Raw genomic sequence first — 14,323 nt, 5'->3', positions numbered from 1 at the left:
CTTTGAGTCAATGGAATATCATTCAGTGGTAAAAATAAATGAGCTATCAAGCCATTAAAAAAGATACAGAAGAACCTTAAATGCATATTGTTGACTAAAAGAAGCCAATCAAAAAAAGCTACATACTGTATGATGGCAACTATAGAACATTCTGGAAAAGCTAAAACTATGGAGACAATAAAAACAGCAAAGATTGCCAGGAGTTCAAGGGAGGAAGAGAGGCACAAACATTGGAACCCATGGCATTTTTATGTTAGGGAAACTATTCTGTGTGATACTTAATGGTGATACACATCAGTACTCATTTCTCCAAAACCCATAGAATGTACACCACAGAGTGAACCCTAATGTAAGCTGAAGAATAATGAATTATGTCAATATGAATGAGCATTTTTTAAAGGAACTGAGAAAACATCACTAAATGTGTGATTAAGAAGTCACTGTTTTATTGAGAAAGACACTGAAATAATTTAATTCTTCAAGGAAAGCAAATAGAGTAGTGGAAAAAGTAGTTTGGAAGCGGAATTCTTTTTTTTTTTTAGATTTTATTTATTTATCTTTTTTTTTTTAATTTTTTTTTTTATTTATTTATGATAGGCACACAGTGAGAGAGAGAGAGAGAGAGGCAGAGACACAGGCAGAGGGAGAAGCAGGCTCCATGCACTGGGAGGACATGGGATTCGATCCTGGGTCTCCAGGATCACGCCCTGGGCCAAAGGCAGGCGCTAAACCGCTGCGCCACCCAGGGATCCCTAGATTTTATTTATTTATTCATGAGAGACAGAGAGAGAGAGAGGTAGAGACACAGGCAGAGGGAGAAGCAGGCTCCATGCAGGGAGCCTGATGTGGAACTCAATCCTGGGTCTCCAGGATCAGGCTCTGGGCTGAAGGCGGCGCTAAACCACTGAGCTACCGGGGCTGCCCCTGGAAGTGGAATTTTGAGGCTTGAATTCCATTGCTGAAATCAGAGACATGTGCTGAGTCTCTAAGAGGTGCCCTCTAAGCAGTGCCAAGTCCAAGCTATAGGGGCCAGTTACCAGGAGTGAGGAGGTTTAAGCTAAAATCTTTGTCAGAGGGATGAAATAAGCAAAGCGCAAGACATGACCTTCAAAGTGGAATGTCCAGGATAGTGCAGAATGTAGAAAGAAAATAATAGAGCTTCTTTCGTATTACCTTTCCTATTTAAAAAAAATCAGCATAAAACAAAGGTAAATAGGGTTACATTTCAGTACTCCTGAGTTCTGACAATGGCTATTTCCTTGTGGATAAATTAATATGGTCTTCCAAGACTTGGGTAGAATGTGAAAGAAAGAGTTCTTAAGGTCACTATTGGATCATACTACAAAAAAATACTGAAGCAATGGAAAAATCTGGTAGCAAAGTGACAAGATGAAAAAATAAATAGCTAAAGTGAGCAGGAAAGCTTGGCAAAATTGAGGAAATCTTACTCCCCAAGGGTGACTATTTATTGGATAGGAGTATAGGGGATGAATCTATCCTATGAATTAGGAGAATCACCATTTTTCAGCAGCATTGGCCACATCTTTGATATCCCCTAGATAGAAGAGAGAACTTAGAATCTTTTCTTTATTCCTTTTCTCCTTCACCACTCCAGGACACAAATTGGTAATGAACCATTTACTACGGGTGTTCTAAGTGCATGACACTTCATAAGGGCTTCATTTCACTTGATCTTCAGACCTCACAACAACCCTATGTAGGAGGAACAATGATGTATACACATTAGTTCCATTCTATACAAGAGAAAAGCAGGTACTTGAACTACTACGGCAAATCTATTTATTTTACTACAGATGCTATAACTGAAAACTGGAATGAAGCATCCAGTATAAGTGATACATTCTGTGGGTAATAGTAGTTATGGCAATGAGAAAGAAAAATTACTGGCAGAGATCTTGTGTAGGAAGATATTAGAAATAGAGATAGAAAGACAAGACATCTAAAGGAGTTGGCACTTCACAATTGTATTTTTTTTATCAATTAAGTTGTAAAGCATGATTATCAGATATATCAGAATTGTTAAGACAGGAGTTTTCCTAAGTCTTTAAAAAAGTTTCTAACCAGTGGTAAACCGTAACAGCTAATCAAGCAACATTTCAAAGTTATGTTTTCTCATATCACATGATCCTAAGATGTTATTTAAAATGTCTAATCAGTGCTTGGGGCTGCCCCGGCCCTGGGTTGCCAGAAAAATAAATAAATAAATAAAATGTCTAATCACTCATAAAACATGCTACATAAGATCAAACAGACGAAATTGGCATCATTACAAAGAAAGGAATTATAAACATTGTCTCATAACTATGGTAGAAATTATTTGAAGCTTACCAAAAAAGATGTATTAAAATAATATACTTTTAAATTTTTAATTACCAAAATCCTGTACACAAGCTATAATTGTCCTAAAGAATAGAGAAAAAGTTGCGAGATAAGAACATTCCTGTGTTGAGAACAGCACTCATTAAAAAGCATTTACCTCCATCACTTCCTGTTTTTCATCAGCAGCAAAAATGTTAGGTACTTCTCCGGTATTGAGCACACTGTCAATATCCTCTAGAAAAGCTTCTTCTTTAATCTGAGTGTCCGTGATAAGAAAGACTGTCTTCTGGCCCCTCATGCCCACATTCCTTAATAGAACCTTAAAATAAAAATGCATTTGTAAGCAGAATGTGGTGAACATGTGTTGTTTTTGCTTTCCCTTCCTTTTCCCTTCTTTTAGTAATGACATCTCAATTTTAGAGTGGTGGCTCTCTCTACTTCTGAGGGGGGCTATCATTCAAGGACTCTGTATTTCCCATCCCCTGAGCAGGAGACCCCAACTGGTCAGAGTGTCCCAAGCCTATATATATATATAATTTTCTTTGATTCAGAAGAGGGCATGATTTTAAGAAGGCCCAATCAGTCTTGCTTCAGAGACTGAGATGGACTTGAAAACAGAAAGAATCTCTGTCATTCTGAGATGGATATAAAGGCCTATAATCTAGAATTACTAGGTGCCAATTGTGTTGCCTCATGGAAGGAGTCTACTGGAGAAGGAACCAAATGTAGGAGAGCAGAGCCAGGAGATAGAGTAATTACTGAGGGCTTAATTTGAGCTCCTAAATTCAGCCATGCCAAAGCCCTATTTCTGGACCATTCTGTCATGTAGGCCAATAACTCCGTATTTTCCTTAAGTTAGTTTGAGCTGCATTTTCTTTTGTGTCATGTTGTCAATTACAACAAAAGATTCTCAATTAATATAAAGATATGGACTCAGTGGCATGATGGAGTAGACATGTTCAAGATGTTAGAACTAATTGTTAAAATTTCAGAATTTTTAAGTAGATTTTTAAACAGCATTAAAAATTAAATTATATGAACTTACAATTAAATACATTATATTAACAACAAAAGTAACAAAACATAAATCTCATCACTTCCTATTATACTTACTATTATCTATTTTACAGAAGTTATTTAAATCTATTGTATACAGTAACTACTACTTAATGGTGCTCAAACATATAACTCTTCCCAACTCTGTTTTCAGTGACATCATCCATGGCAGAAGTTTGAATAATCCACGGTAAGAGTTTTTATACCACAGAAATTGGCAAATGCTACTAATCAGAGGTTCTCCTGAACCCCCTGGACATTTGGTTATTAAACATATGCCAGTATTCCACTGGACGTATTTCAAAAGAAAACACATTACTACTCTGCAAATGATTTTTAAAATAAACTGTCTCTATTTCTAAGTGATATATTTTAAATAAATCTTATCATTTAAATAAATGCTGAATTTTAATATTATACAAAACTGCTTTTTCCCATTAAAGCCATCCTCCAAAATGCAGGTTGTTGTGTTCCTAGAAATATTTTTCTATCATTAAAACTAGTTTTCAAATAAGTATTATATCTAATCATGTCAGCTTTATTTCTATAGCGTCTTTTTATAATTATCATATACAAATAAATAGATACAATAAAAACAGACTTAACTTTTTGACATAAGCACTGTTACACGTAAAAGTCATATTCAAACACAATGTATAAAACTATTTCTAAATAGGAAAAGAGAGGAAACATTTCCAAAATACTAGTCATATTCCAGGAATCTCATATATATTGTATAATTTAATCATAACAACCTATGAAATAGGAGGTACTATCTAAATTTTACAAGAAACTAGGGAGTGACATCAGTGAAATGACAGACTGGGAAGCTCCAGGTCCTCATTGTCCCATGAAGTCACCAAATTAACAACGTACAGACCCAAATACTTTTGTAGAACTCTAGAAACAAGTTAAGGGGTACAGAACCTCCATAAATGCATAAAAAAGAGAAGGAACAATGCAAAAAAGGTAAGAAAATTTCATTTCTTACCCTAGCCCCTTCTCTCCTAGCATAGAGCAACACAATCAGGAGAATACCATCAATTCCTGGCTTTTCCCCTCACATAGAAGGAATAGAGCAGAACTGCTTTCAGCATTCTAGCTTGTCTAGGGGTGCCTGGGGGACAGATTTCTGTCTCACTTGACTCAGGGTATTGACAGGAACACTGCTTAGTTTTGATATGAGGTGGGGGCCACTGAGAACAGAGGCAAGTGACCTGGCACAATGCAGCATCATCTGAAGTTCCACAGGAAGGTGCCAAGGGTAGCAAGATGTTAGGGGCAGAAGAATACAACAACAAAGATCAAAGCCAACAGATGATAAGAAACAGAAAATTAAGATAGCCCAAATCACTTGTATATATTAGAATATATAAAAGCTCATGCAAAATCCAAAAGAAGTTGCAACCCCCAAAAAGTTCTGAGAAGTCTGGTGATTGGTGAAGATTCCCCCATGCATGAAGCCAGTCCATTGAGAGGGGATGGTTTATCAAGTGCTCAAAAATGAAAAGATCACAAGACATACAAAGAAACAGGGAAACATGGCTGAATCAAAGAACTAAAATAAACCCTAAAAAACAAACAAACAAACAAAAACAGATCTAAGAACTACAAAGCAAGAAATTAGGGAGTGACATCAGTGAAATGACAGACTGGGAAGCTCCAGGTCCTCATTGTCCCATGAAGTCACCAAATTAACAACACTTGATAAACCATAAGCTAAAAGAGAATACATATAGACAACTAAAGGAAATCAGGAAAATAATGCATGGACAAAATGGGAATATCAACAGAAATATGAACTATTAAAAAATAAGACTCATGGGATATCAGTAAGTATACTAATATTCACATTGTGGGAGTATCGAAAGGAGACAAGAGGGGTATAAAAGGCAGATAACCTACTTAAAGAAATAATGTCCCAAAACTTCTCAGATCTGAGGATAGAAATGAACAAATGAAGATGGAAATAGAAATTCAAGAATCTCAACAAACTCCAACTAGAATAAATCCAAATAGACTCACACAACAAGACAGACGTATTATAATCAAACTGTTGAAAGTCAAAATAAAGAGAGAACTTTGAAAGCAGCAAGAGAAAAACAGTGCCTCACATACAAGGGAGCTTTCACAAGATTACCAGCATGTCTTAGCAGAAATCTTGTAAGATTGTAAGCAGAAATCTTGTAAGCAAGAAGGGAATGGGATGACATATTTAAAGTGCTAAAAAGAAAAAAAAATCTGTCCACCAGGAATACTGTATCTGGAAAAACTGTCCTTCAAAAATAAAGAAATTAAGAACTTCCCTAGTAACTGAGGGAATCCATTACCACTAGATGTGCCCTTCAAGAAATGCTAAAGAGAGTCCTTCAAGTTAAAAATGAAAGGATGCTAGACAGCAACACGAAGCCATATGAAAGTAGAGTTTTCCAATAAATAGATGGACAAATATAGAATTCGATATTATTGTGATTTTACTGTATAAATTCAACTTTTAAATTTTTACATAGAACCTAGAATCTAAAAGCACAGAAAGCTTTACAAACCTTTATGTTAATGGGTACACAATCTATAAAGACATAATTTGTGACATCAATAGCATAAAGGGGAGCAGATATAAAGAAGTCGTTTTTGTATGTGATTATGGTTGTTATCAGTGTAAAATAGGTTGTTATTTCTTTAAGATGTCTTACCTACTCACAATAGTAACTCCCTCCCCCCCCAAAAAAATCTATATATACAAAAGGAAATAAGAAGAGAATCAAAGCATGTCACTACAAATAATCAACAAAACACAAAGGCAGGCAGTAAGAGAAGAAATGAGGGACAAAAAAACCTACAAACATACAGAAAACAGGTAACAAAATGCCAATAGTAAATTCTTCCCTATCAGCAATGACTTTAAACACAAATGGATTAAACTGTCCAATCAAATACATCGTTTAGCTGAATGGATTTTAAAAATAGGATTCCATACGCAGCTTAGATGAGACTCACTTTAGACCTATGGACACATGAGCTGAAAGTGAAAGGATGGAAAAGATGTTCCATGCAAACAGCAACCAAATGAAAGCAGGGTGACTATACTAATATCAGACAAAACAGTCAGTAAGAAACTGTCATAAGTGACAAGAAACATACGATGGTAAAAGGATTGATTCATTGGGAAATTGTAACAATTATAAATATTTATGCACCAAACAGCTGAGCTCCTAAAATATGAAGCAAACATTGACAGATTTGAAGGGAGAAATAGCAACACAACAGTAGGAGACTTCAATACTCTACTTTCAATAAGGGATAGAACAAGTAGACAAAAGATCAATAAGGAAATAGAGTATCTGAACAACATTGTAGGTCAATTGGCCCTCATGGATGTATATAGAACACTCCAACCAACAACAGCAGAATACACATTCTTCTCCATTGCTTATAGAATATCCTCCAGGACAGATCATGTATAAGGCCACAACACAAGTCTTAATAAATTTAAGAAGACTTATATCAAATCAAGCATTTTAAAAAATCACTATGGAATAAAAATATAAATCAACAGCAGAAGTAAAATTGGAAACTCTAAAAATTCATGGCGATTAAACAACACACCCAAAACAACAGATCAAAGAAGAAATCACGAGGGAAATCAGATAATTTCTGGAAGTGAATAAAAATGAAGACTCAATATATCAAAACTTATTTAAAAATGCAGCAAAAGCAGTGTGAAGAGGAACTTTAGAGCTGTAAACACCTACAATAAAAAAGGAAGGTTAAAAAAAGAAGAAGATCCCAAATCAACATCCTAATTTATACCTTGTGGAACTTCAAAAAAGGAACAAATGTAAACTCAAAGCTAGCAGGAGGAAGGAAACAATATTAGAGCATAGGTAAACAAAAATAGAGAATTAAAAAATCAATAGAAAAAAATCAGTGGAACTTAGAGTTGGTTTTTTTTTAAACAAATACACAAAATCAACAAATTAAAAAAAAAACTGACAAATTTTTTTTTGACAAATTTTTTTAAAAGGAAAATTCAAATAACTAAAATTAGAAATGAAGGAGGGGACATTACAACCCATGCACAAAAATTAAAAAGGATTTCAAGAGAATGCTATTCACAATAATATGCCAACAAATTGTATAACTTAGAATAAATTTTTAAAAACAAATGGAGATCCCTGGATGGCTCAGCAGTTTAGCGCCGCCTTCAGCCCAGAGCATGATCCCGGAGACCCGGGATCGAGTCCCACGTCAGGCTCCTTATATGGAGCCTGCTTCTCCCTCTGCCTCTCTGTGTCTCTCATTAATAAATAAATAAAATCTTTTTTAAAAAATGAAGAAACTAAAGTACCAAAAGATCTAGTAACACGCCCAAGATAACTACTGAATCATATGAAGTAGGAATTAAACCTGAGTTTGCCTAACTTTAAAGTCCATGTTTTTCTACTAAGGAAAGCTGCTTTCTAAATCTATTAGTTCATTTGGTAGTAAATGTATCAAAAACTTTCCTCTAAAGTGAGAGCAGAAAAAGAAACACTCTAATTTTTCCTTCTATGTCTATGTAAACCTCTTTGATACCAGCTTAGATTCTACCATTTTCACCTGCAAGCAGTCAGTTGTCTATGCTAACTTTTAGGATGTAGAAATTTAGTGTGTGAGGTGAGTACAAGCGAAAAACAAATCCAGCAATATCTCTCTATTATTCATTTCGGATTATCTCCCTTCTGGGTCATGCAGAACTCTAGGCATGTGGGGAAGAATCTCAGGTATGCATTCCACTATTCTATTGGTTACTGGGAAAGCAACATAGCTCCAAGGAAGGTATTAAGATTGGACAACATGATTAACATTGTCATTGCCAAGATTCATTTGAAACAGTCTGCTGGAAAACATACGTTTTTATGAAATAAGACCTCTGAATTGGAATAAAGATAAGAGAATCAGCAGCAACAGTGAATAAGACAAGTTATAAATCCTGCTCTGCTGTGCATACCTTCCCTCGACTTCAGTTTCCTCATCAGTAAAACAGAGACAACCATCCCTGTCGCCCCGAATCGTTGCATCTACAGAATGAGATCGTGTATGTAAAACACTTAGTGCTCAGCACACACAGTAACTGTTCTATGGATAACCCTGTCATCATCAACCATGTATTCAGCACACAGCTATTACAGGTTGGCTCTCTCTTCATAGCACTGATATTATTTTAGACACTAGGTTTCTTCATAATTTTACCTTCAGATCCTCTCTCCACTCATTCATACCATAGCTTTTAGAAATTTCTGGTTGGAAGATCTGCATTTTTGCCATGGATGTAGCCAGACGAGTTAAAGATTGACGACCACTCCCTCCAAGTCCAACAAGCAAAGCATTTCCACCAGACTGCTTTAGAATTCGACATATTCGTGATAAATGTTCCAATACATACCTATGAAATATCAGTATTATTATACTTGGAAATATGAATGTAAGTGTATATTTACATGTAACTATTATTTTATATTCTTGGAAGGATGGACTTTGCTATCCTATATGTTATCCCAATTTTAAAGAGGTAATCATCAAGAAGTGTGGTTTTTCAAAAGAAATTACAATCAAATAATTTGATACAAAGGAAAACAATTTAAAGTACAAATTCATGAAATGTAATATTCAAATTATAGAAATAAAATAAAAATTTAACTACCTATTACTGGAAGCATACTACTGCTTTTCTTAAAAACATTTCTTCAATCTTTTAATACTAGGATTTCTATGTGAGAAACAGAAAATCAGTTCTCTACAAAATTAACAAATTCACTAAAGACATCCAGCCTCACTTGTAATCAGGGAAATTAAAATTGGAGCCACAATGAGATATTGTTCCACTCTCCTTTAGACTGGCAAAACTTATCAAGCCTGGCAATCCTAAGTGTTGACAAGGGTAATGGACATGGGAGCTCTTAAATAATCATTTCTGAAGACATTTCAGCAAAACTTAGTAAAGTGGAAGATGGACACAATAATTCCACTTTTAGGAATATAGACTCAAGAAATTCTAACACATGTACCCAAAAAGACATGAATATTCAAATGTTTTTTTATAATTGCAAAAACCAGAAGTCACCTAAAGGTCTACCTCAGAAAAATGACTACATTGTGTTAGTAGCAAAAACTCATTTCTTGTGACTCTCACAAACAATAGGGTATAAACTTGAAGGATATGGACAGTATAATATCACTTATGAGTTTTAAATATGCAAAATAAGACTGTGCATATATGTTTTGGAACATATATGTGTGTAAAATCCAAAGAAGCACCTGAGTTTCTTTTTACTCCCAGGGTATGATAGGGATGCAGTCAGAGAGGGTTGGCTACACAAGGGACTTAAAATAAATAGCTAATATTTTATGTATTAAGCTGGGTGATCAGTATAGGGTTATTCACCATATTTTTCTTTATACTTCTGGTACATTTTAAATATTTCACAGAAAAATTTTACAAACAGCAATTTCCACCATCAATACCAAATGTAGATACCTAAAAATGACAAGATTCATTCTTGTTTTGTGAGTTTGATTATATTCATCTAAGCATTGGTCCACAATGTCACTAAACTGGTGAATATTTGGAATTTCAACATAAACTCTGTCATCTCCTTCAAGGTCAGGATTCATATAATCGCCAAACATGAGATTTCTCAAGTTCTCTTCAGTTACCTATAGAGTGGAAATCAAGTTACAAAATTTACAGTTGGTAAAAATAAATTTAAGAAAATGTTATGTAAAATTTTGTTTTGTCTATGTTATGAGATGATTATCAATTATAAATAGTTCTTTTAAATATTAGGACAGTAAATAATATACTTGTAAATTAATACTTGAAATTATATACTCAAAAAATAATAAGAATAGAAATTTTTGTCATATAAATTTTCCCTGCCAGAGCCTAGAAAAGTCATTCTGAGAGTAGTTATTAAGGGATGGTCACCATGTTAAGCACTTTTCATTCATTATATCATTTCATTCCTATCATATAAAGTTTCTTTCTTTCCCTATCTTTTCTTTTCTTTCTTCCTTCCTTTTCTTTTCTTTCTTCCTTTTCTTTCCTTTCTTCTTTTCTTCCTTTCTTTCTTCTTTCTTTTCTTTCTTTCTTTCTTTCCTTTTTTCTTTTTCTTTCTTTCTTTCTTTCTTTCTTTCTTTCTTTCTTTCTTTCTTTCTTTCTGAGAGCGAGCAAGAAGAGAGAAAGCAAGCAAGACCAAGAGCACGAGGGTGGAGGGAGAAAGGAGGACAAGTAGATTCTGTGCTGAGCATGGAGCTTGATGTAGGGCTTAATCTCACTACTGGAGATCATTACCTGAGCCAAAATTAAGAGTGGATGCTCAACTGATTGAGCCACCCAGATGCCCCAAAGTTTTATTCTTTAAATAACTTCCATGTTACCTACATAATTCCTCTGAAGATAAATCTTCTCAAAATAAATACCTATCAATAAGGAAAGTAAAAAGAATATGATTGCTCAGAAGCAACAGTATTTTTTAAAGATGATTATTAACAATTCATGCTATTGTACCATTTTAATTTAGTATGTTTATAATCACTAAATATACTCACTGGTGCATTGTCCTTCCTCAAATGTGAAAATATACCATCAAATGATTCTTTAAAATGGTCCTTTATAACAGTTTTGATTAATTTGAAAAGCCAGTATCTATCATCATCATTAATGAGGCGGTCATAAAACACCCGGAGAACTTCATGTATGAACAGGCGGATCATGGTGTGCTTGCTCTCCACAGCATCTTTTTCAATGAGTAAGCAGCCTTGGATGACACGTGAAAAATCCCGCAAGTTGAAAGTGTAATGAGATTTCGTGGGAGTGGGCAAAAGATTTTCCATGGATCGTTTATATATCTGAATACGAAGAAAGCAACAAAGCCAAAGTAAAATGGCTATAATAAGAAAGTCATGTAACAAATAGTATATTCTATAGAATATTTATCTTATCAAATTATATTGGTTTAGAAAATTGTAGAGTACCAAGTCTAGCATGACACTGAGATTTTTTTTTTAAATTTTTATTTATTTATGATAGTCATAGAGAGAGAGAGAGAGAGAGGCAGAGACACAGGCAGAGGGAGAAGCAGGCTCCATGCACCGGGAGCCTGACGTGGGATTCGATCCCAGGTCTCCAGGATCGCGCCCTGGGCCAAAGGCAGGCGCTAAACCACTGCGCCACCCAGGGATCCCGACACTGAGATTTTTTTTAAAAGATATTATTAATTTATTCATGAGAGACACACAGAGCAAGGCAGAGACATAGTCAGAGAGAGAAGCAGGCTCCTCTCTTGAGCCTTGACTGCTATTCCCAGTCTCAGGATCATGCCCTAGGCCAAAGGCAGGCACTCAACCTCTGACCCACACAGGCATCCCAATTTATTTATCTTTTTAAAGTAGGGTCCACACCCAATGTGGGCTCCAACTCATGACCCCCAAGATCAAGTCGCACACTCTCTACCACCTGAGCCAGTCAGACACTCCTTTCTCTTTTTATTTTATTTTTTTAAAATATTTTATTTATTTATTTGGCAGAAAGAGAGAGAGGGAAGGAGGGAGGGAGAGAGCTCTTGAGAGAGCATAAGCAGAGAAAGAGGCACTGAGATCATGATCTAAGCTGAAGGCAAATGCTTAACTGACTGAGCCACCCAGGTGACCCTTTCTCTGTCTTTTTAAAGACAAACATGGAGAATAGTAGGCAAGAGAGAGAAAATTAAGAAACACCAGGGTAGAAACCTAACAGTCGAGGAAACCCTTGTGTAGTGTGGCAGATACTGATCCTAAATAATTTCCTTAGAACTACCTTGTGAAATAGGTGCTATTTCATTTTAGTAATTAAAAAACTTTTATGTAAAGTCAAATTACTTGTTCTAAGTCACATAACTAAGAAATAGCAGTCAAGGCTCAAAACCCAGTTAGCATCCCTGATTTCAAAGCCTATGATTCTCCTGTTCTCAAACCTTCTTAACAGCTTCTCTGACAATGAAGACCACAGTAGATGGCTAAGGGGAAAAAAAGTTTCAAAAAAAAAAGTCCGAACGAGGAAAATATATAATACTAAAAGATTCTATATCCAAGTATATGCTCACCTCCATTGTCCCATTGACAATTTGGTTCCCAATTGAAAAGTACTCTGGAGGAAATTCACGAGTCCTCAGATAGAATGCTACAATTGATGAGAAGATTCGGACCATAGTTTCATCACTGAAAGTATTGATAGAGCAGATGTTGAAATGTCGAATAAACCGGGGAGTGACTGGATTTCTTCCACCACCTGGAGGGCCCATGGCAGCAATCAGCTCTATGTCAACCAGTGTGATTTTACTTGTATCCTTAAGGTCATACCTTGAAAGCACATAAAAATTCCAAAGCAATCAATTACAAGCCAATAAGATGGAATGAAATGTAGAACTGCCTAGAAACTTAATCTGATTTTAGCTTCTCTAAAAGAAAGAGTCCTAGAAAATGCTTAGAGTAGAAAAATTAAAAATAAATTCTATTTTTTAAAAATTGAGGTATAATTGACATAACAATTTTGGGTATACAACATTTGACAATTGTCAATGACTTGACATTTGTCAATACTGTGAAATGATCACCACAGTAAGTCCAGTTAACACCTGTTACCACACATAATGACAAATTTATTTTCCTAGTGATGAGAACTTTCAAAATTCACTCTCCTAACTACTTTGGAATGTGTAATACAGTATTAACTATAATCATCATGCTGCCTATTACATGCCTAGGATTTATCCATTTTACAATTGGAAATTTGTACCTTTTGACCCCCTCCACCTATTTCACCCACCCCTCAGCACCTGCCTCAGGCAATCACCAGTCTATGGACAGAACATTTTTTGTTCCGGGGCGGGGGCGGTTTTGAGGGAAGGGGAGAGGGAGAGAGAAAGAGAAACTTAAGCAGGCTCCACCCCCAGTGTAGAGCCTGACAGGAGGCTCGATCTCACAACCTTGAGATCATGACATGAGCTGAAATCAAGAGTCAGATGCTTCACCAACTGAGCCACCCTGGTGCCTCCTTGACAGGGTGCTGTCTTTTAAAGCAGCACTCCATTTCTCCTTCCAGTGACACTGATTCTGTTGCCCAAATTCTGGAATCTAGAATGACCCTCCCTTCTGCCCTTCCCTTTCTTTCCTACTCTTCTTTCCACTTTTACTCTCCGTTTTTTCTCTCCTCACTCCAAATCCAGAAGTATGGATGAAAGACTATTCTTGTTTGTAGCTGGTTATAGGTAGGGTGACCGTATGTCCCATTTTGCCTAGGACAATTCTGGGCAGGCTTGTCTTGGAGTAATTATTAATAACACTCCCCTTTTACACTCAGAAATGCCCCAGTTTGAACAATTATATAGTCATACTATTTATAGCAAAGTCCTGATTTTGTTTTTGCATCTCAAATATTGAGAGCACATAAAAATGTCTAAATAGTATCTGTAACACTTCTGTTATATAGAGACCCATTGGGGAACAACAAATCTCTAAAGAAATTTTGATCAGAAAGAAATATATGAATGGCTCAATTTAGATGAAACCACTCAAAGTGAAAATGTGTTTATTACTGATAGGCCATTAAGTCCTTTAACACTGAAGTTCTTGCAAAAAAGGGTCAGAGGATGTGGGAGAAATCTATACAGCCAGTCCTTACTTTACCAGTACCCCAACAGAAAGTATGAAAATATGACTTGGTTTTTGCCAACAACCCTAAAAACTGTCAGGAGGGAGCTTGTTAAGTAAATTATGTTATTGCTTTATGTTAAGTAAATTATGGCAGGATCCACACAACTAAATTACAATTAGAAGCCAACAAAATGAAAAAATAAAAAGCCAACAAAATCAGATAGACAAACATTATGGATAGTTTTCAAAAGAAAAT

The 14,323-nt window shown here is 35.5% G+C and overlaps 1 protein-coding gene across 5 annotated transcripts in view; it reads right to left on the bottom strand.

Annotated features, from left to right (window-relative positions):
- DNAH12 (dynein axonemal heavy chain 12) overlaps nucleotides 1–14,323 on the bottom strand; it is a 203,626-nt gene that overhangs the window by 91,202 nt on the left and 98,101 nt on the right. For all 5 annotated transcript variants that reach the window (XR_013357830.1, XR_013357829.1, XM_077858421.1 and 2 more), the window contains exons 40-44: nucleotides 12,519–12,774; nucleotides 10,987–11,286; nucleotides 9,914–10,092; nucleotides 8,629–8,821; nucleotides 2,498–2,659 (exon numbers count right to left, since the gene is read on the bottom strand). Coding sequence is in view for 3 of the 5 variants with exons in the window: in XM_077858421.1 (XP_077714547.1) it covers nucleotides 2,498–2,659; nucleotides 8,629–8,821; nucleotides 9,914–10,092; nucleotides 10,987–11,286; nucleotides 12,519–12,774 (1,090 nt within the window). In the remaining 2 variants the exon portion in view is untranslated. The remainder of the gene's footprint in view (nucleotides 1–2,497; nucleotides 2,660–8,628; nucleotides 8,822–9,913; nucleotides 10,093–10,986; nucleotides 11,287–12,518; nucleotides 12,775–14,323) is intronic.

Source organism: Canis aureus, chromosome 19 (genome assembly GCF_053574225.1).
Source record: "Canis aureus isolate CA01 chromosome 19, VMU_Caureus_v.1.0, whole genome shotgun sequence".
NCBI lineage: Eukaryota > Metazoa > Chordata > Mammalia > Carnivora > Canidae > Canis > Canis aureus.
This window is presented reverse-complemented; position numbering and strand designations above follow the sequence as displayed.